The sequence below is a fragment of the Equus quagga genome, chromosome 8 (assembly GCF_021613505.1).
Source record: "Equus quagga isolate Etosha38 chromosome 8, UCLA_HA_Equagga_1.0, whole genome shotgun sequence".
Lineage (NCBI taxonomy): Eukaryota > Metazoa > Chordata > Mammalia > Perissodactyla > Equidae > Equus > Equus quagga.
In genome coordinates this window covers 80,855,104-80,877,417 of record NC_060274.1, presented here as the reverse complement: position 1 = coordinate 80,877,417, position 22,314 = coordinate 80,855,104, and the positions used below count along the sequence as shown (strand labels likewise).

Below are 22,314 nucleotides of genomic sequence, written 5' to 3'. Positions count from 1 at the left end.
ACGGCTTCATGCCTGTATAGACCTGCTCAAACTAACTTATCATATTGTACACTTTCAATATGTACAGTTTATTGTATGTCAATTATACCTCAATTAAGCTGAAGAAAAAAAAGAGATTTAGAAGATACCAAGTAAATGCAATGTGTTGATCTTGTTTGGATCCTAATTTGAACACATCAACTGCAAAAAAAAAATTATAAATCTTGGGGAAAATACAATATAGACTGAATATTGATGATATTAAGAAGTTGCTCTTATTAATTTTTTATGTGTTAATAGGGTTAGGGTTATGTTTAAAAAGTTTTTATCTTTTAGCGATAAATACTAAAGTATTTATGGTTGATATGATATCAAATATTTGCTCCAAAGTAATTCAAGGTAAGAGAGGAAGTGAGGAGAGGTCAAACTGAAATAAAAAGGGCTTCGTATTATTGAAGCTAGGTAATGAGCACATGGGAGTTCATTTTCTCCCTCTTTTGTATATATTTAAAATTTTCCATAATATAAAAAAAAGTAACCCTACCAGCAGTCAACCATATGATGAACATGCTTGTTAATGGTCTTGGGACTCAGTTTCCTCATCAGTAAAATAAAGGGTCTGGATTAACATGCATATTTCAATACTGGCCCATTTCATTTACATAGGAGCAGTAAACTTTTGCTTTAAAATAAAGCGCACAATAACTTTTATGGAAAAGTAATACTGTTCCAAATTATAACTATCTCTAGGGAATGAATTTTTATTCTATAATACCTTATATAGTATATTTATTTCATAAATATGATTAAAGTTAAACACGCCTAAAAGAAAAGGAAGAAGAAAAATTTTAGGAGGAAAACAATATTGTTAGCCTGAAAAGACCTGCTTACCGTCAAAAGCTTGGTAGTGATACCAGCATCCACCACAGCCTTGTGCATGGCACGTAATGTCTCTAGTTCTGGAGCAGCAATAAATACAACATAGGGCATGAACTCAGATGTCCTCAGCACTTTCAGGGCCTGTGTAGAGAACAATTACAAACCAATTTACATAGCATCAGAATCTGAACTGTTCCCCTTTAATCTATACTAAATACTAAATAAAGTTTATCTGCCCTCTTCCTAAGGATTAAGGATGTAATTTAATACTTGCCCCCCTTCTATCCTTTGGATACCATACAATACTTTCCTAAAATAATGAACCACTAACCGTATTCTGCCCTCTGTCTCACTACTCTTTGATCTTCTTGAACACAGTATTAAACTTAATGATTCAAAAAATCATCAAGAATGATGTAAACACTATCTATGTTAATTGTAGAATTCTGTTAATATTGAAAACGCAGAAATACTCTCAGTGTCTATTAAATAGAGTGGTTACATAAATTAATATACATCTGTACTAGGAAATAATATGCAACAATTACAAAGAACAAAAAAAGCTCTACGATAACTGACAAGAAAAGATCTTTAAGAAATACTGTTTAACGAAAGAGAGCTAAAGAATCTGGATAGAATGTTTCCCTTTATGTAAAAAAGAAACAACAAAAATAGAAAACCTATTACATTTAATGTAAATATTTGTATTTAAGGCACACTAAAATGACAGATAGATAAACACCAAACACCAAAACAATAATATGTATCTCTGAGTAGGGAAGTGAGGCTGGGCTGAGTGTACAGGGGTGAGAGGGGGTTGGTAAGACCGACACAGAATGAGAATGAAATGAATGCACGTGTGTGTGTTGGGTGGGAAGGGTTGCGATTTCAATTTTTTATTCTTTATGTTGCAGACTTGTTTAAATTTAAAAAATTCAATGTTTCGGGCTGGCCCCGTGGCCGAGTGGTTAAGTTCGCGCGCTCCGCTGCAGGCGGCCCAGTGTTTCGTTAGTTCGAATCCTGGGCGCGGACATGGCACTGCTCATCAGACCACGCTGAGGCAGCGTCCCACATGCCACAACTAGAAAAACCCACAACGAAGAATACACAACTATGTACCGGGGGGCTTTGGGGAGAAAAAGGAAAAAATAAAATCTTTAAAAAAAAAAATTCAATGTTTCATAACACATGCATTTATATATTACTTGAGCAAGTACATAAATACTAAACTTCTATCACGTTTCTATTGCTATCCAAGCCTCTGCTGGCTAACTGATCAGAGATTTATTTAACTACCTGTGGATGCATAATAAGGTTCTCTATCACGAACAGGTAATATGGGGAAAGAGCCACCTTCACAATCTGAAAACAAAACGAAACAAAAACTCCATAGGAAACAAAATTTTAAAAACAGCTTTGGAATCCACGCGGCTTACTTGTGGGTTGACATCCAAAATGCAAGTTCGTCCAGTTTGGACAACTTCAAGGATAGAATCAATCTTGGTGCCATAGAGATTTCCTTCATATTCCCCATGTTCCAAATATTTTCCAGCTTTAATATCTGCTTCCATCTCAGATCGTGACACAAATTTATATGCTTGGCCATCTTTTTCATCTTCCCTTGGTTTCCGTGAAGTAACTAAGTAAAATAATGTTGAGAATTGTATAAAGAGAGTGCAGGGTATTAAAAAATAGACTAAAATGCACAGGGTAGCTTGAGACTTTTCTATTTAGTGCAGGGGTTGGCAAATCATGGCTTCTGGCCAAATCTGGCCTGCTTCCTATGTTTGTATGAAGTTTTACTGGACCACAGCTATGCTCATTTGCTGTGTCGCCTAGAGTGGCACTCGTTTACAATGGAGTAGTTGTGATAGAGACCAGATGGCCTGCGAAGCCTAAAATATTTACTACATGGCCCCTGAATAAAAAAGTCTGCTGACTCCTCATCTATAGGAATGTTGTAAGAGGTAGTCCCTAATATACAATTTGTATCAAAAATATGTGCTTTATCAAGTCAGTCCGAAACTCAAAATATATTTACCTAGAAACAGAGTGCTAAATTTAAATGCTTAATTATGGTGAATCCTAGTAAGTGTGAGGTATGTTCCAGTTAACCAGCGCTCCTCTTCTCCTTAGGGAATATCACTTCTATCCTTTCTCTACGCTGTAACGTTTCCTAATTGAGTGCCCAACAAGTGAGCAAAGTTCTCCTATTCTTAGTTGGTATTATCAATTTTCTAAAGTGTAGTTTTACCTACAAATTATTTCTCCTTTATCTTGCCTCAACACCAATCCTTTCCTTTAGCTTCCTGCTTGCTGATATTCGCAAATGTTAACTGTTCTCTTTTGCACCTCAGTGGTGGATCTCGCCACCTCTATGTTATTATGGTCTATTATTAACATCTTCTACTCTGACCTAACATATTCTTTCTGAGAGAATGAGAGTGAACAGACCAAGTCAAAAATTAGAGGTTCATTTTGTCTGTTACTTTAGAGCTCTGAATCCTTTCAGAGATATCCAACTTATTTACAAGTTGGGTCATGCTAGGAATGGACTATAATTGCCCTTCATACTGTTGCAAAGGTGCAGAGTTAGGTGCCACCTGCCAATGTGTCTACACTAGCTTGGAAGAAGAGAAGTAATTTGTGCGTGTGTGTGTTATTTTCAAATTTAGGCTTAATCTGAGTTTGGCTGGATCAGATATATAAAAGCATTCTACTTCTACTTACAGATGCAGAATACCTGACAAAATCATTAAGCACATACAATTAAAATCAGAGAGTAATCAGATCAAAAGTTGACAGTATTTCGACTATTTGTAATAAGCCTAATACATCAAGAAAACCATTATAAGAACAAATCAACTTCAAATTCAAGCTCAATAATAAGGGTCTAATACATAAATGAGATCTTTATGTACAACAGGACTCGCTTTTTTCCCTTGTTTTCCAGCTCAACCTTGACGGTGATCATCGCAGACTACTGTGGAGAGCATTTATAAAGTAACTTAAAGATCTTCAAGATGTTATGATGGCTTTTCATATTAAAAAAATGTGTGATCTCTAAGGTTTCTGGAATTATTTACCAAAGGTTATATGATAAAACTTCTAAGGCAATTTTAAACTCCCCAAATACATACTAGGACTTGGCTCAATATCTGTGATCATAATTTTAGAAGAGTACTATTTTTTGGTTAAGCTCTACAGTGAAACCATATATGGGAATGTGCTGCTTGAAATAAATATGTATAGGCACACATATTGCCCCCGTCATCACCTCCAACATGTTGAGGGAATCTTAATTCTTGGAGAAATATTTTTAGTTCACAAGTGAATTTTAACTACAATCTCATTCTCCAGTGAAGACTCAAAAAAAAAAAAATCTATATTGCCACATATTTAAGCCCCTGTCCATTGCCAGAACAGAGAAATTAGAACAGAGTGGCTTGACTATAACTGATTTCTTAGGTTTATATGCTAAACAACTAAGTAATGTGATTTCTTAGAATTTAACTTTTGTGATTGACAGACAAAATTCTAAATTTCAGCAGCTCTTCAAATAATGAGGAACCACTCAATAAAGTAACATTTTACTTGTTAACTAAGTTCAAGATGTCAGTGTTAAAGATGTCATAAGGTAGCTTACCCCCCTAGATTAACAGTTTCTTCTATTTTATTTTAGGATCATTTTACAGTATAAAGAAATTTAAATCAATTTACTACAATGCCAGCATTAACCTCCTTCCCTATGAGGCTTCCCCATCCATTGCACCTTACAACGTGTAGCACAATATTGTATATCAGAAATTAGGCAAACTTGTCATACTTTATCAGTGTTTCTTTTTTGTGTTGATTCTGAGGCTTAAGAAAAAGCTAGATGCTATAAGTATAAATGTGAATGATTTAAAGGGAAGCAAAACACACCTGCATTATATAAAGAAGTGAGAGTTGACTTGTATGGATAAACATAAATCTTTCTATATAAAAATTCAGATTTGAATCGTTACTAAAATTAAAGATCTTTGAAAGGCAAAAGAGTACATCTTTCTGGAAATTAATTTGGCACTAAGAAATTGAAACATTTATATAAATCCTTTGATCTAATAATTTTACATCTGAGATTTATATATACACACTTTATCATCTCTTATAACAAAAGTAATAACTCAAACCATATAAATGTGCAATAACAGTAATGGTTAAATAAAGCATAGTATACTTACATGCTGGAATACTAAGCAGCTATTAAGATTAAGGATTTTAGTTTTTTTTTTATCATGGTAAAATATCCATAACATAAAATTTATCATTTTAACCATTTTTAAGTACACAATTCAGCGGCAAAGTACATACACATTGTTCTGCAGCCATTGCCACTAGCCATCTCCAGAACCTTTTCAGCATCCTCAACTGAAACTCTACCCATTAAACAATAACTCTCCAAGGCTCTGGTAACCACTACTCCACTTTCTGTCTCTACGAATGTGACTATTCGAGGTACCTCATATAAATGGAATCATATGCTATCTGTCCTTTCGTGTTTGGCTTACTTCACTCAGCATAACATTTTCAAAGTTCATCCACGTCATAGCATGGATTAGAATTTCCTTCTTTTTGAAGGCTAAATAACACCCATTGTCTGTACATATCACATTTAGTTTATCCATTCATCCACTGAGGGACATGTGAGCTGTTTCTGCCTTTTAGCTACTGTGAATAACACCGCCACGAACATTCATGGACAAATATCTGAGTCCCCGTTTTCAATTCTTTTGGGTATATACCTAGAAGTTGAATTGCTGAGTCATATGATAATTTTATGTTTAATTTTTTGAGAAACTGCTATACTGTTTTCCACAGTGAGTGTACTACTGACACTCCCACTAGTTATAATATCTCCACATCTTTGCCAATACTTATCTTCTGTTTTGTTCTTTTAAAAATATATTACAACATCCTAAGGAGTATGAAGTGGAGTATCATTTAGGTTTTGATTTGCATTTGCCTAATGAATTAGTGATGCTCAGCATCTCTTTGTGTGCTTATTGGCCATTTGTATCTTCTTTGGAGAAATGTCTACTCAAGTTCTTTGCCCTTTTTTGAATCGAGTTGTTTTTGTTGTGGAGTTGTAGGATTAATATTTACAAAAAAAATGTAATGACTTGTGAGAAAGAGCTCATGATACAATGTTCATTCATTCATTCATCAGATATTTATTGGGTATACACTATATGCCAGATCCTATCCTGGATGCTGGGTCTACAGAAGTGCAAAAGATGGACAAGCTCTCTGTTTTCATGGGACACATTCTTGAACGTGGAGATAGGTGAGTAGTTAAATAACAAAAATTGAGGTGCCAAAACACAACCACTAGGTATTGGGGAGGCTACTTTATTCTTTTTTTTCGAGGAAGGTTAGCCCTGAGCTAACTGCTGCCAATCCTCCTCTTTTCGCTGAGGAAGACTGGCCCTGAGCTAACATCCATGCCCATCTTCCTCTACTTTACATGTGGGATGCCTACCACAGCATGGCTTGCCAAACAGTGCCATGTCCGCACCCTAGATCTGAACCAGCGAACCCCGGGCCACCAAAGCGGAATGTGCACACTTAACTGCTGCACCACCGGGCCGGCCCCTGGGGAGGTTACTTTAGATTGAATCATCAATAAAGTTCCTCTGAGAAGATGATACCTGAATAAAAAGTAAATTTCAAGCACGTGATGATCTGGGAGGCAGAGCATTCCAGGACGAGGGACCAACAAGAACAAAAAGGTGTGAATGATAACTCTGAGGAGTTTGAAGAAAAGAAAGATCAGTGTGTTAAGCAGAGGAAAAAATACACAAATTTTATTTGAATAATATAACAATTCTCTAATTAGAAGTTATTTTAATAGTTTTCTTATATTTGTAAACAGAATGTTAAATGAGACTTTTCTTGCAGTCTCACCATTTCCCTCACGTACCAAGTAGGTACTAGCATGCCAAAGATCTAGGGCCTCCTCTTTCAGAGTTTACCGAAAAGTGGTCATCTTGGTCCTTGGATCACCTATCTACCCACGTCTATGCTACGTACACAGAAAAAGGAGTCACTGAGGTAATGAGTCATGGATTCAAGGGGAAATGGTTTATTTTCTTCTTTCCTCACCCCGTGGTAAAACGATTCTCCCTGGAGAATTCTGAAAGCCCATGATGACATTTAGTGGGGTGGCTTGTACTCCCACTGTTTGGCAAAGCAAGAACGAGCTTCCTGTGGGCTGCGTGTGTATATTCAAAAGATAGCCTGGCTTGAACTGTTCTGAAGGTATCCTGCACAGAAAGACAGTATGAAGGGTAGAGAACCAAGCAAAAGAGAACATGAACACGGGATGGGAGCTTGGGGGGCTCTCAAGGAGACAGCTGGAGAACTTAATACCCTTGCTAGGAGATTGCCAAGCATGCAGGTCCCTACAGAGTCTCCAAAGAAGCTGCAAATAGGCCTCATTGAAGAGACAGTATTTGGACATTTGTGACACAAAGGAGTCCATTCTCCAACAGACAAGATTTTATATGACAGCACTTTATCCCTTTCCCTTGAATCCCCACTTCTTCCTGCCCTGCCCTTGAGAACCCAGAAGCAGCAGAGGAGACGTGAAGGGAGAGTACTGAAACCAGCTACACCCTTCCCTTCACAGTGCAGGTCCTAAGCCACGGGCCAGGAATGAGCTGTGAGGAAGGCAGAAACAGTGAATTGGATGCAACAGTTAAGTTTTGAATTGGACTAGCCTTTTCTAAAAAAAATACCTGAAAGTGAGTCTTATTTAACAAAATGACACAGTTCTTATAACTTAAAGTAACTAGAAAGCTAAAGAATCTTCTGGGGGCTAAAGGGAAAGGAGAGGGAGAGAACACCCAGTAGAACATGTATAAAGTCAGTGGTTGGACAAAAATAGAGCTCTTTCCTGTTTGTACCTCAAAGAGCTCAGCCATTTGACAAACCAGTTAGTTACATACTTGGCAGAAACAACTTAATCAAGTCACCACATCCAACTGCAAGGACACTAGGAAATGAAGTTTATCTGTATATTCAAACAAAGTGAGAAGGGATTTTAGTAGACTGACAGTTGTTTCCCCAAATTTAGGGAAAGGTTTTAAAGTAATGAATGATGCTAAAACCATTGGGTGAATGTTTGTTGAGGAGAATATTTACAGAGTTTCAAAATGTCCTTGAACATATTACTTATTAGTGACAAATGGACGTAAAGTTACCTTTTACAGTGGAGAAATCTATCAGACATGACCTAAACCAATAATCAAAGTTAACATCAGCAATGGGACAAACTGACAAGATGTAGCTCCTGATGCAATGTCCAGAGAAGCATAAAACATGACATGTCTTTCCAATAATGCATGACCCAACTCTAATTATGAGGAAACAATCAGGTGAACCCATATTGAGACACGTTTACATTATCAGTAATTACATTAAATGGATAAAAGACTCCAATTAAAAGGTAGAGATTAGCAGAATGGATCAGAAAAAAATGTGATCCACGGGGCTGGCCCCATGGTCGAGTGGTTAAGTTCACGCGATCCGCTGCAGGCGGCCCAGTGTTTCGTTGGTTCGAATCCTGGGTGCGGACATGGCACTGCTCATCAAACCACGCTGAGGCAGCGTCCCACATGCCACAAGTAGAAGGACCCACAACGAAGAATATGCAACTATGTACCAGGGGTCTTTGGGGAGAAAAAGGAAAAAAATAAAATCTTTAAAAAAAAAAAATGTGATCCAACTATACGTTATCTACAAAAGACACACCTTAGATTCAAAGACACAAAAAGGTTGAAAGTAAGAGGATAAAAAAGATACATCACACAAATAGTAACCCAAATAGAGCTGGAGTAGCTATACTACTCATATCAGAAAAAATAGACTTTAAGGCAAAAACTGTCACTGGAGACAAAGAAGAGCATTTTATCATAAAAGGGTCAATCCATCAGAAAGATAAGACAATTACAAACATACATGCCTCTAACAACAGAGCCCCCAAATACATGAAGCAAAAACAGACGGAACTGAAGGGAAAAACATAAGTCAACAATAATATCTGAAGACTTCAACACCCCACTTTCAAAAATGGGTAGAACCAATAGGCAGAAGATCAACAAGGAAACAGAAGGCTTGAACAATCTTGTAACTCAACTAGACCTAACACACATCTATAGAACATTCCACCCAACAACAGCAGAATACAGATTCTTCCCAAGTGTACCTGGAACATTCTCCAGGATAGACCATATCTGAGATCACAGAATAAGTCTCAATGAATTTAAAAGGAGCAAAATCGTACAAATATTCTCTGACCACAAATGGAATGAATTGGAAATCAATAACAGAAGAAATGTGGGAAATTTAAAAACATGTGGAAATTAAACAACATTCTCCTAAATAACCAATGGGACAAATAAGAAATCACAAACGAAATTAGAAAATATTTTGAGATGAATGAAAACAAAAACACAACAGCAAAAATTATGAGTTGCAGCTAGGCAGTGCTAACAGGGAACTTTATAGCTATAAATCCTACTGTTATAAAAGATCTCAAACCAATAACTTAACCTTTCACCTAAAGAAAATGGAAAAATAGCAAACAAAACCTAAAGCAAGCAGAAAGAAGGAAATAAAGATTATAGCCAAAATTAATGAAATAGAGAACAGAAAAACAATATAGAAAATCAACAAAAGCAAAAATTGGTTCTTTGAAGAGATTAACAAAATTGACAAACCTCTAGGTAGACTGACCAAGAAAAGAAGAGAGAGGACTCGAATTACTAAAATCAGCAACAAAAGAGGGGATATTACTATGGACCCTGCAGAAATTCTGAAACTGATGGAAAAGAAATAGAAAATCTCACTAGATCTATAACAAGTAAAGAGATTGAATTAGTAATCAAAACTCTCTACAAAGAAAAACCCCAGGGTCAGATGCCTTCATGGGTAAATCCTATGAAACAGAGAAGAATTAACACCAATCCTTCACAAACTCCTACCAAAAAACAGAAGAGGAAGGAACACTTCCCCAACTCATTCTATGAGTCCAGTATTATCATGATGCCAAAATTAGACAACGTCACAAGAAATGAAAACTATAGACCAATATCTTTTATGAATATAGATGCACAAATCCTCAACAAAATACTAGCAAACTGAATCTAGAAGCATATAAAAAAGATTACATACACACACACAAAAAAAAGGGATTACACAACATGACCAAATGAGATTTACCACAGGAATGCAATTAATATAAAAGAATAAAAAACAAAAATCATATAATGATCTCAATAGACAAAGAACAAGCATTTGACAAAATCCAGTACCTTTTCATGATGAAAAAGGCAACCAACTAGGAATAGAAGAGAATTCCTCCAACCTGATGAAGACTAGCAACAAAAAAACTAAACTAAAATCATACTTAGTGATCAAAGACTGAATGTTCTCTATCTAAGATCATGAACAAGACAAAGAAGTCCACTTTTGCCATTTCTATTCCACACTGCACTGGAGGTTCTAATCAAGGCAATTAGACAAGAAAAATAAATAAACAACATCCGTATTGAAAGGAATAAGGAAAATTAACTTGATTTGCAGATGATAGGATCTTGTGTATAAAAAAATCCTGAGAAATTTACAAAAAAATTAGAATGAGTTCAGCAAGGTTAAAGGATACAAAATTAACATACAAAAATTGGTTGTATTTCTATACACTTGCAATGAACAATCTGAAAAGGAATTTAGGTAAATAATCTCTTTTATCATAGCATCAAAAATGTTAAAATACTTAGGAATAAATTAGACAAAAGAAGCGTATGACTTGTGCACTGAAAACTACAAGTATCATTGGAAGAAATTAAAGAAAACCTAAACACATGGGAAGACACCTCATGTGCATGGCTTGGAAGACTTAACATTATTAGGATAGCAATGCTCCCCACATGGATCTACAGATTCGACATAATCCCTGTCAAAATCCCAGCTGTCTTTCTGGCAGGAACAGAAAAGCTTATCCTATAATTTAGATAGAAATGCCAGAATAGCCAAAACAATCTTGAAAAAGAACAAATTTGAAGGAGTCACAATTCCTGATTTTGAAACTTATTGCAAAAAGGCAGTAATCAAGGCAATGTGGGTCTGGCATAAGGACAGACATACAGGTTAATGAAATAGAATTGAGAGTCCATAAATAAATCTTCACTTTTGACAACAGGGGCAAGGCAATTCAATGAAGGAAAGAGCAGTCTTTCAACAGATTGTGTGGGACAAATGGGTATCTGCAAGCAAAAGAATGAAGTCGAACCCTTTCATCACATTTTACATAAAAATTCACTCAAAACTGGTCATAGATCTAAATATAAGAGCTAGGACTATAAGATTCTTAGAAGAAAGTAGAAGGAGTACAATTTTGTGACATTGGGTTAGGCAAGGGCTTCTTAGATATCACACCCAAAGCATGGGTAACAGAAAAAAAAGATACATAATACTGAACTTCATCAAAATGAAAAACTTTTGTGCAGAAGACACCATCAAGAAAATAAAAAATCCTCACAGAATGGGAGAAAATATTTGCAATTATATTTCTGATAAAGGATTTGCATCCAGAATATAAAAAGAACTCCTGTTAACTCAACAAGAAAAAGATGACTCAATTGGAAAAAGGGCAATTAATCTGAATAGACATTTTGCCAAAGAAAATCAACAAATGGCCAATAAGTATATGGAAAGTTGCCGGAGATTATTAGCCATTAGGGAAACGCAAATTAGAACCACAATGAGACACAACTTCACATCCACTAGGATAACTATAATAAAAAAACCAGATGACAAATGTTGCTGAGGATGCAGAGAAACCGGAAGCTTCATATGTTGCTGGGAGTGTAAAACGTTGCAGCCACTGTGGAAAACAATGTTTCTCATTGTTTCTCAATGAGGTTAAACAGTTTCTCAAAAGGTTAAGCAGTTTCTCAAAAGGTTAAACACAGTGTCACTATATGACCCACCAACTCCATTCCTAGGTATATAACCAAAAGAAGTAAAACATATGCCCACGCAAAAACCTGTACACAAATGTTAATAGCAGCATTATTTATAATAGCTAAAAAATAGAGCAATCCAATTGTCCATCAACTGATGAAGAGATAACTAAAATATCGTTTAGCAATAAAAAGAAACCAAGTACTGATGCCTGCTACAACATGGATGAACCTAGAAAATACTATGTTAAGAAAAGAAGCCTGTCACAAGAGACCACATACTATATAATTATATTCCTATGGAATGTCCAGATAGGCAAATCTATTGTGACACCAAGTGGATTAGTGGCTGCAGAGGAAAAGGGATTGATGGGAAATGGGTACAATGTTCCTTTTTGGGATGATAAAAATGTTCTAAAATTGACTGTGGTAATGCCTGTACAATTCTGCGAATATGGGAAAAACCATTTGAGCATACACTTTAAGTGGGTGCACTATATGATATATGAATTATATCTCACAGCTGTTAGAAAAGAAACAGAAGTTTTGGAAGGCAAAAAAAAAAAGAAAAAAGAAATATATGTGGTAAAAGGGTGAAGAAAGGCCCAGGAATGGTTAACACGCAGTTCTACATAGTTACCACCTTTGATTAGTTGTGCGTTGAAAGCATACAAGTGAGCTTCAGAGACACTGACAATTCTGGAGCCTGAGAACATATGTATTTTATTATTATGATTATCACTATGATTCTTAAATCAGCTTTGTTATATACAACAAATTTAATTTTAAAAAGATGAAAAATTTCAAAGGAAAAGAAATTTAAAACTAAAATGAAAAAATACAAACAAAAAATCAAATCCTAGAGCGCCATAAGCCATACCATATTAAAACTAACTTCAGGTAATGATTTTTTTGTGTGTGAGGAAGATTGGCCCTGAACTAACACCTGTTGCCAATCTTCCTCTTTTTTGCTTGGGGAAGATTGTTGCTGAGCTAACATCTGCGCCAATCTTCCTCTATTTTATGTGGGATGCCGCCACAGTGTGGCTTGATGAGCAGTGCTAGGTCCCTGCCCGGGATCAGAACGTGTGAACCCCAGGCCGCCGAAGAGGAGTGTGCAAACTTGACCACTACTCCACCAGGCCAGCCCCCAAGGTAATGATTTTGCAGGGCAGAAGCTGCAAGCTCAAGCGTTAGAGGGGGGTTGTGGATGAGTATGGGACTGCTTTATCCCATAGACCCTTGAAGAGACTTGGGACTCTGAAGCAAGAAGCTAAAAATTGGTGCGGCGGGGATAATTATGCACCTGGAGCAGGTTAATCCATATCTCCTCCTCCTTTTCTCTTGATTAGAGAATACTCTCAGCAAGGGAATATCTGAAGACTTTTCTCTGGAGAAATCTAACAGCTCCAAAAAAGAAAAAAACCTTCTTATACCACCATTTTGGGCTCCCCCAACAAAACAGCTGACTTCTTGACCATCTCATAAAATAAAGCTCAGCCAGTTGCCTAGACTTGCCCAAGCACACAGAATACCGTGTACACAGAGCTTCCAACCAGTTTTAACATTTTACTTTCAAGTATGGATGTACAACCGAGGACCAGTACATAAAAGAAAAAAAATTCTCCAGTGTAAAAAAGAAAACATACATAGATATACCACAAACAGAAAAAGTAATCCAGAGGAAAGCAGAGATAGTCTACTGAAAACAAACAAACCCAAACAAACAAAAATAAAATAAAACAAACAAAAGACCCCAAAAGAAAAATCAGGTCATGAATGAAAGAACAAGAATTAGAATGGCATTGGACTTAACAGAATTGGATTCAAAAGTAACATCTTTTGAGTTTTACAACCTAGAATTTCTATTCTCAGCTAAATAAAATTAATCAAATACAAGGTAGGAAATATACATCTTATAGAGAGTGCATAGTCCTCACTAAAGCAGGAAGACAGGGTTCTGAGACAGATCGCTAAGGAAAAAAATGACTTACTGGATAAGTGAGTCTTTGGTTTAAAATAAATTATACACATATACACATAAAATCAAGGTAAGGAGGGGAAGGAAGAAAGAACTCTGCCAATTGCTGTGTTGAGGGAGAGGGAGAGGTCGTTCAAGAGAGCAAAACTAGGGGGCCAGCTCCAAGGCTAAGTGGTTAAGTTCGCGTGCTCTGCTTCAGTGGCCCGGGGTTCGCCGGTTTGGATCCTGGGCACAGACCTACGCATCACTCATCAAGTCATGCTGTGGTGGCATGCCAGACAGAACTAGAACGACCTATGACTAGGATATACAACTATGTACTGGGGCGGGGGGGGGGGGGCGCGAAAGAGGAATGTTGGCAACAGACGTCAACTCAGGGCCAATCTTCCTCACCAAAAAGCATACTTTAAAATAAACAAAAAAGAAAGCAAAACTGAATTAAGTGAAACTAGAGCTATCTTTATATTTGGAGGATAGTCAGGAAGTCAATAGATTAAGACCTATATTGGATAAAGCAAGAAATAGCAGAGTGAAGACATCATTAAGAATATGGAATACTACTAAAAGAAATAGCAAAAGGAATGAAAAGCGACTGCTTCTGGTAAGTAGGCCAGAGGTGGGGTAGGGGAAGACAGGAGGTTATTTTTTCCATTATATATCTTCAAGAACTACTTGATTCAAATACTGTACCTCTATAAATTTGATACAAATGTAAAATAAAATACTTGGATCATAGTGAAGTTTTTATTTTGTTAACTACTCAACCAGGATGTGACTGAATTGAGTGATTTAAAGTGCCTACAATGGAATCCAAAGCCTTACCGTGAAGGGATTACAAACAGCACATGGGGACAATGAGGAGGTCATTCTCTCAACCAACCCCCAAGAATTTTAGTGCTAAGATGACCCATGGAGAATTAAACCTCAAAACACACTGGATGGAAGCAGAGACACTCTAAAATTCATCTAAAAGAGATGGAATGACGTGAGGCTAAGGTTTGACTCAGAACAGCTTAAGCACGTTAATATATCTAAAGAAATACTGTGTGAATCAAAACAGGGCTTGGTCAGCATTAGTGACAGAGAAAGGGGAGTTGTGACGGCAACACCGGTTTGTCCCCTGCATTGTTGAGCAGGGAGAGCACGTATGTGCCCACAAGTAAAGACTCATAGGTCTCCAAAATAAAGAGAAATGTATATTAGTCCTTGTAATAATTCAGTGATATCATCTAACTCCTTGATCTAATTTCATTCTCATCAAGCATCCTTCTGATATCATTAACTTTCCGTGTAAATATGTAAATAGGGAAAGAATGCAAAGATCATCAAATGAGTGTTTGGTTCACTTGATGGTTACATCTCCCATCAGTATTATTTTACTTTCTATACCAATCTTTGGGACCTTAATTAATGCTGCCTGCTCTGGATGATGAATTGCTCTCGATGTGCGATCAAACACCAGGTTTATGGGTCACTCCAGTGGCCTAGTGGTTAAGTTCAGCACACTCCACTTAGGTGGTCCAGGTTCGGTTCCCAAGTGTGGACCTACACCACTCTGTTAGCGGCCATGCTGTGCTGGCGGCCCACATACTAAAAAATAGAGGAAGATTGGCATGGATGTTACTTCAGCACTAATCTTCCTCAGGGGAGGGAAAAAAAAAAGAAAAGAAAAAAATCAGGTTTATAAACTTGCAGGACTGAGAGCTACAAGCTGATCACATAAATTCACAAAAGGATTGTGACACTGGGAGTGTCTGAGGATCCAGCAGGTTTCTCCCTTTTCTTTATGCTAAAATCTGTGAAAAATACTTTTCAGATAGACATCAGTTGAACAAGAAAATACAAAGTCAATGACGATTTTGCCACAACTCTTAATCTTTGCACTTAACTAACATTTCCGGACTGAAGAGTTTGGAGAAGCGACTGCCACGAGGCAGCAAGCCCACAGGGCTACAGCACTATTTCAAGACAGTGTGGAGCCACTGAGCTTTTCAGTATCTTCTTGTTCGTTTTCACTTGCATAATCAAATATTATTTGGGGATAAAAATAATAATAATCTGCCACTGCCACCCCCCTCATGCTTTCCTGTCAAATAAAAAGCAAAGAAAACTTACATGGCACTGTAGTTCCAAATCTAGTGGGATTCAACACTATGAACCTGTTTTTCAAGCTTCTTCGTCCCACACCTTGAGCTCCTATCAACACTAACGTCTTTCTCTGGAAGGGAGGCATTTTGGCTACCTCCTCATATATCTGGATTTCATGACGATCAAATTCTAAATGTAAAAGGAAATAAAACATAACATCCAGTTATCTTTTATATGGATGAAAAACCTCTGCCATTCTGTTCAGTAATGGTTTGTCTTGATAGTTAAATATCACTTGAATTGTACTCAGTACAGTTTTGTTTTTATAAATTTGGTAAAGTACAATATTTTATATCTTGATTTAAACATCTGCTTCCACCCATTCACCCTCAAAAATTTGCCTAACCAAGTTAGAAAAATGCCTATGCTTTATCCTTATCGGACATTCTATCCATTAAAACTTCTTTCTTACCAACTCATCAGAAATAATTCCTTTAATATAAATAATCAAATTTAAAATTAGTTTATTTAGGGGCCGGCTCCGTGGCCGAGTGGTTAAGTTCGCGCGCTCCGCTGCGGCGGCCCAGGGTTCGGATCCTGGGCGCAGACACGGCACCACTCGTCAGGCCACATTGAGGCGGCGTCCCACATCCCACAACTAGAAGGACCTGCAACTAAGATATACAACTATGTACGGGGGGGGTTTGGGAAATAAAGCAGAAAAAAAATTAGTTTATTTAATTTATTCAGCTAAAAAGTGTATACCAAATTTGAAGGACAGCAGTACACCTGGTCTGGCTGCTTAAATAAGTTCCACAGAATGAGTATGCCCTTCCAACACTCTAAATGAATAAATATTATGCGGTGACTCTGCACATCAGTTGGATTAATAAAGTGCAAACAGACAACATACTGACATTTAAATATTAAGATTCTGAATTTATGTATAAAATAAAATGTTAGATCCAAACTATTTCAAGCAGAAACACATTCAAAATTATAATCTTAGTCAATGGGAAAACTATAAATTTTCCATTTCACAAGAAAGCTTTAAGGAATAATATAGTTAATGGATAATTAGGTCAAAGTGGATTTGAAATATTACATTACCTGTTATCATGGTTACAACTCTCAATCTGTAGTAATAACACTTCTTCCTTAGGTTATTATCTTAGCAATTCTTTCTTTGCACAATTTCTCCACAGTAGATTAAACCAATATTAAGGGAGAGTCTATTTTCCCCTTATCGTTATTATATTATTATAATATATTATTGTACTATTTCCTGTATAGTGTGCTTTTTAGCTTATTACCAGTATAGCAGGAGCTCTGAAATCAAGAAAGTGCTTTAAAATGGTCACTTCCTTTGAGTGAGCCCCAGAGCCTGCTGATTCAGAGCGCTGCGTTCCACTCCTATCAGCCTCTAACTGAAGAGAGTAACTACGGCAGTTGTCATATTTATCTTCCTTAAGTCTAAAAGATTTAAGAAAGAATCCTCCTAGATCAGACTAAGATTTATTTGGTCCAGTACTATTTTTCCAAAAGTATCATGGACAATGTTATGGCAGAATATAGTTGCCCTTAATCATAACTCTTTTATTATCTTCCGAAAGGCATTTTGTTCTTTAGAAATGACACATAAATTCCTATCAAAGTTCTCTGAACAGTTTCAATTAGAACATTGTTCCTTCATTAATACAAGCATAAATCCCAACCAATTCATTTTATTGTAAACTATACTCAGAAAATAAAGCACAATGTTGATAGTATAAGCATTTACAAAGCCAGGTTTAAATGACGTCTTCATATTATATTGTACCATGTGTTCACATGTCAGCCCTTTCCAATTAGGCACTAATCTGAATTACATTCATTTAAAATTATACATTTAGAGTTTATGCCACATCGATTAACGATTAAAGCTATTTCACTTGGATTTCTCAGAAAGTATTTAAAACATACCTGCATTTCTGGTTGTGAGATACATCATCTTTTTCTTTTTTTTGCTACTTATGGTTCCACAAAAAGGTCCTGAAGGATGACAAGACAAAATAACTTAAACTGTATGTCAGCATATGATAAAGTCACCCTGTGGTATTCTACAGGGGTGGGAGAATTACCTTCCCAGTGTTGCATCCTACAAAGCAGAAGGGGGCAGGGGTGAGTTGAGCCACTGAATTCTGATACTATACCAGCAGGTGGCAGAAAGGGATCAAAAAGTTTACTTTTGAGAGAGATACAATAAAGCAGATGGGAGGGATTGATTCTAGATATATTTTAAATAAATTCATTTGCTAATTCAGATGAAAGAGGCACAGAAAGGTGGCCACAAAGGACTACTTGTTACTTATTGTGTTGAGCTCATCACCTGAATTGTCCCAGTCTCTTCTAACAAATGCCTTTCTCTTCTCTTCCAGGAACTGGCTTGGAATGAGACCAGCGCTTCCTCCCTCTTTTACATGGCTAGCCTAGAATCAAATTAATGAATTGTATATCTCAGTGACCAAAATTTGAGACCATATTCTAATAAGTAGGACAAGCAGTAGTCAGTTAAAAAAAAAAAAAAAAAAGAAAAAGAAAATCACATTTGCTCTTAAAAACTGACCTTGAGACTTAAATCCATGGCGCTGTCAGTGAAGATATTTAAACGCTTTAGTACTGAGGAATCAACTGGCACCTAATCAATCTGCCATCTGGTAGTGAAAATTTGGGACCATAATACAAAGGTATACAGCCTCTTTAAATTACTAAAATTTTTTATTTATACTAAGTTACTCAAATTCTATTCTGTGTGTTACCAGGATATTTCATATGGCACCCTTTGGTAAGGTATTTACCATCAACCGTAATCCTACTACGTTGGTAATTCCTGAGGCCAAATCAATGAAAAACGACAATATTGGGAAAAAAGTGGACAGTTTAATTCATGCTACCAGGTATCCTGAGAGGTAGTAAGTTTAAGATAAGGTAAAACTTTACCTGCTGTCAAGAAACTAACTTTTAAAATAAAATCCAAAGAAGCACTATCTTAAGATAGTGGCTGGAGAACTGGCGGCTAGCAGTTCATTCCACAAGGTTAGTGACTTTATCCTTACAACCAGCATAGAAAAATCTGGCACCGTTTTTAGCAATTAAAATCTTGAAAAATAGAATTAAAATGCAGGAAAAGATTGAGATAATGGTGGTAGGATTAGAAGAGAAAACTGAGATGGCACTCACAGAAAGGGGAAAACAGAAAATTGGAAAAGCTCAAAAAAGGAACAGTCACAGAAAGTAGATTTTTTTAGATGAGAGTTCTAAGAAATTCAGTAGAAACATCTTGAAATCATGGATTCTGTTTAATTTACTTATTTCTTAGTTCTCTCACCACATAGTGCACTTGTACCTAACAATGTCTTAATTTAAGGACACACTAGTAAGATTGTTCTCATCCTCCTAATTCATTACCCTTGGAAGTCTTTGAGAGTTCATGTGAGTGTCTCATATCTCAGTTTAATTTAGAGTTTAGTGCTAGGTCCTGGGTCCTTTGCTCTCACACCTTGTTCTTTAATGAGACTCTCATTTACTCTGTCACTTTAAGGAATTTTAGACTTTCTAATTTGTCAGTTTCTCCAGTTCTGGATACTGTGGTTGCTAACTGATGTCAACAATTACAAAAACAGACTTATTACTGCTGTTGGAGATTTCTGAAAGCTGTTATCAGGGGAAAGGAAAAAGAACACCACCACACGGATCTTCCAGAAAATGGAGGGGGGTGGAAAACACAGTGATAACACACACCCGTTTCCATATACACAGATTTCAACCCAAGACAAACACTGATGATAAAGCAAACATTCATTTCTCAGAAACTGAGAAGACGTGGGCAAATAGATTTAAGAGCTTAAGAAATTATGTTCTATTTGTCGTGAATGTATACAGAGGGAGAGGAGGCAAGAGAGAGACTACCATACCATAGTAAAAGATTCCTAGTTAAAACAAACAAAAACATTGCAAAGGGATGATCTCAAGTAGGTTCTTCTTGCCCAATACCATATTTTACCGTAATTGCCCATGTGAAAGAACCAATTGATCTAATCCCTAAACCAATGGGATAGCACCACAGGCTAGTTAATTCTGCATTTATTAACAACTACTCACAAATTCCCTCTCAATTTGGTCTTCTGTCCACAAAATTAGCAGCCATGAAGCAGGAGCTGTTCATGCAGGAAAAACCATTGGAACAAATGCTAATACCTTCTTCCTGAATATTCAGATATTGGCCAGATCTAAGATTGAAAATAAAAAAGCAGTTGAGGAAATATTGAAAAGCATACTAACCTGCCACCAGTTTGGATCTTCTCTGTTTACAATCTGAAGAATTTCTCCCTTTGAAAATTTCAGTCCTGCTTCTTTGCAGGGTATCAGGTTATCATTGTAGGGATTATAATCAAAATGACATTTCACAAATACCTAAAACACACAGCACAATTAAAAACACTACAGATGTATCATTTCTCACTGGATTTTTGAAATCTTTTTGAAACCACTGTAATTTAGTTGTAATTGACAATATATTTAGTACTTCAACTAAGGAACTTGTCTGTCTCAAAAATGAAATTATTGGAACAGTAATAATTTGGTATCAGAAAAGAAATAAACATTAGTACTACATTAAAATTTCGTTTCTATTTTAACTTCTAATCTTAAACCAACAAAAAGTTTGACAATCATTTTATCCCACCATTCTTACAATTCCCCCAATCTTTTCACAAGATTTTCCAACCAACACTGCATAATTTTTATGCAAGTAAATGCTACTTTCTAATTAAAATCCTGAAACAATATATGCAGTTGATTTAAGGCATACAGTTCAGATATATTAGGACTGACTTTTTGAAAGGGCCCTGAAACCAAAATTAAATAATAAAAGTTCATGTTGAAGTCAGACCTGAAATATATTTAGTAACCTTAAAAAAAAAAATTAAAAACCCAATTTTCATCACTCGTAATAATATTGTTTTAATCACATAGATTTACACTGGCCAAAACTAGGTGGAAAATACTCTTTTGGAGTCATCTTGTTCTGATTTAAATGATCAGCATTAAATTAATTGTAAGACAAATACTGAAAGCTTGAAACTATTTTCCAATTTAAATTCATTTAACTATACAAATTTCTTTTAAATCTGTGTTATTACTAAAAGTATGTCAGTTACCACTGTTAGTTATGATCTCCAATATCTGGAATATTTTGCTTATTTACTTTAATTTGAATTCTAATTAAGTTAAGCATTTTCAGCATTTGATGCCAAGTTCAGACTGATTACTTTCTTAAAACTTTTTCCACGTATATTTTTAGAAACATTTTATCTTCTAAAGAATTGACTTAGCATTAATCAGCAGGTAAACTTTAACAAGCAGGAAAGCACATGATTAGTCAAAATAACAATGTTAGTTTTTCTATTCATTTATCATACTTCTATAAATATAAACCAAACAAGATATCCAAATAACACAAGTAGACACATTATATTATTAGGGTGGTAAAATGTAATGTAATGGATGCATATTAAAATAATTTAGAGACAACTAAATTTGTAACATATGACAAAATTTTAGTTATTTACAGTTAGAGGATTTTGATAGAAAGCATTCAGAACATTTTCAATAACTTTGGAAAGGCTAAATATTAATGCTTAAAAAAATCAGTAAGCCAATAATTCTTTCCTGATAAACAATTTTAGAATTATCTAAAAAGCAAGCATACAAACAATATTAAGATTGCTAAAATGTGACAACTGGCTAACTTGACAACGGCATGCAGCGTTTTTGACAATGGAAAAAACCGAAAATGATTAAGTTTGAGGTAAATTTAGTTGGCTGATAAGATAGAAAAACGGAGTACCAGAGAATGTCCTGAAATGACATCATACCTGACGGGCGTGTGCTGGATGCCTCTCCATACTGATGCAACTCTAAAAATATATTTTTCATTGCATAAATAAAGCCAGACTTTAAACTGATAATAAATTAACAAAATATAAACAAATCTATTGGCCCATTTTATTATTTCACTCATTTGGTAAAGCAACTACTTCCCTAATTAATTGTCCATAGGGTCTAATACCTGAAAAGTGTAAGTGACAGAAGCAAAAAGTTAGAGGTGTTTGAGATGAGGCAGAGAAAAAGGATGGGCATGCAAAGGTGTAAAAATACTTGGATACTCCTCGCTTCTCAAGAAAGCTGCACTGAATGAATAGTAAGAGCAGCCTATCATCTAACCAGGAACGTGTTTATCATTCTTATCTGTGGCACAGAATGTATTTGGACTTTTCAAGTTAGTCCAAATTTCAAATATTCCTTCCCCTACTCCCATCAGATTGTTCTGGAAATGTCATT

At 36.0% G+C, this 22,314-nt stretch overlaps 1 protein-coding gene across 6 annotated transcripts in view; it reads right to left on the bottom strand.

Annotated features, from left to right (window-relative positions):
• The window catches only part of PALS2 (protein associated with LIN7 2, MAGUK p55 family member), a 109,005-nt gene that overhangs the window by 14,179 nt on the left and 72,512 nt on the right, over positions 1 to 22,314 (bottom strand). For 5 of the 6 annotated variants that reach the window (XM_046670119.1, XM_046670118.1, XM_046670120.1 and 2 more), the window contains exons 6-12: positions 21,849 to 21,890; positions 20,254 to 20,385; positions 18,302 to 18,401; positions 17,896 to 17,964; positions 15,961 to 16,122; positions 2,295 to 2,497; positions 871 to 999 (exon numbers count right to left, since the gene is read on the bottom strand). In XM_046670119.1, the coding sequence (XP_046526075.1) occupies positions 871 to 999; positions 2,295 to 2,497; positions 15,961 to 16,122; positions 17,896 to 17,964; positions 18,302 to 18,401; positions 20,254 to 20,385; positions 21,849 to 21,890 (837 nt within the window). The remainder of the gene's footprint in view (positions 1 to 870; positions 1,000 to 2,294; positions 2,498 to 15,960; positions 16,123 to 17,895; positions 17,965 to 18,301; positions 18,402 to 20,253; positions 20,386 to 21,848; positions 21,891 to 22,314) is intronic. The other variant, XM_046670122.1, reaches the window with a different exon arrangement.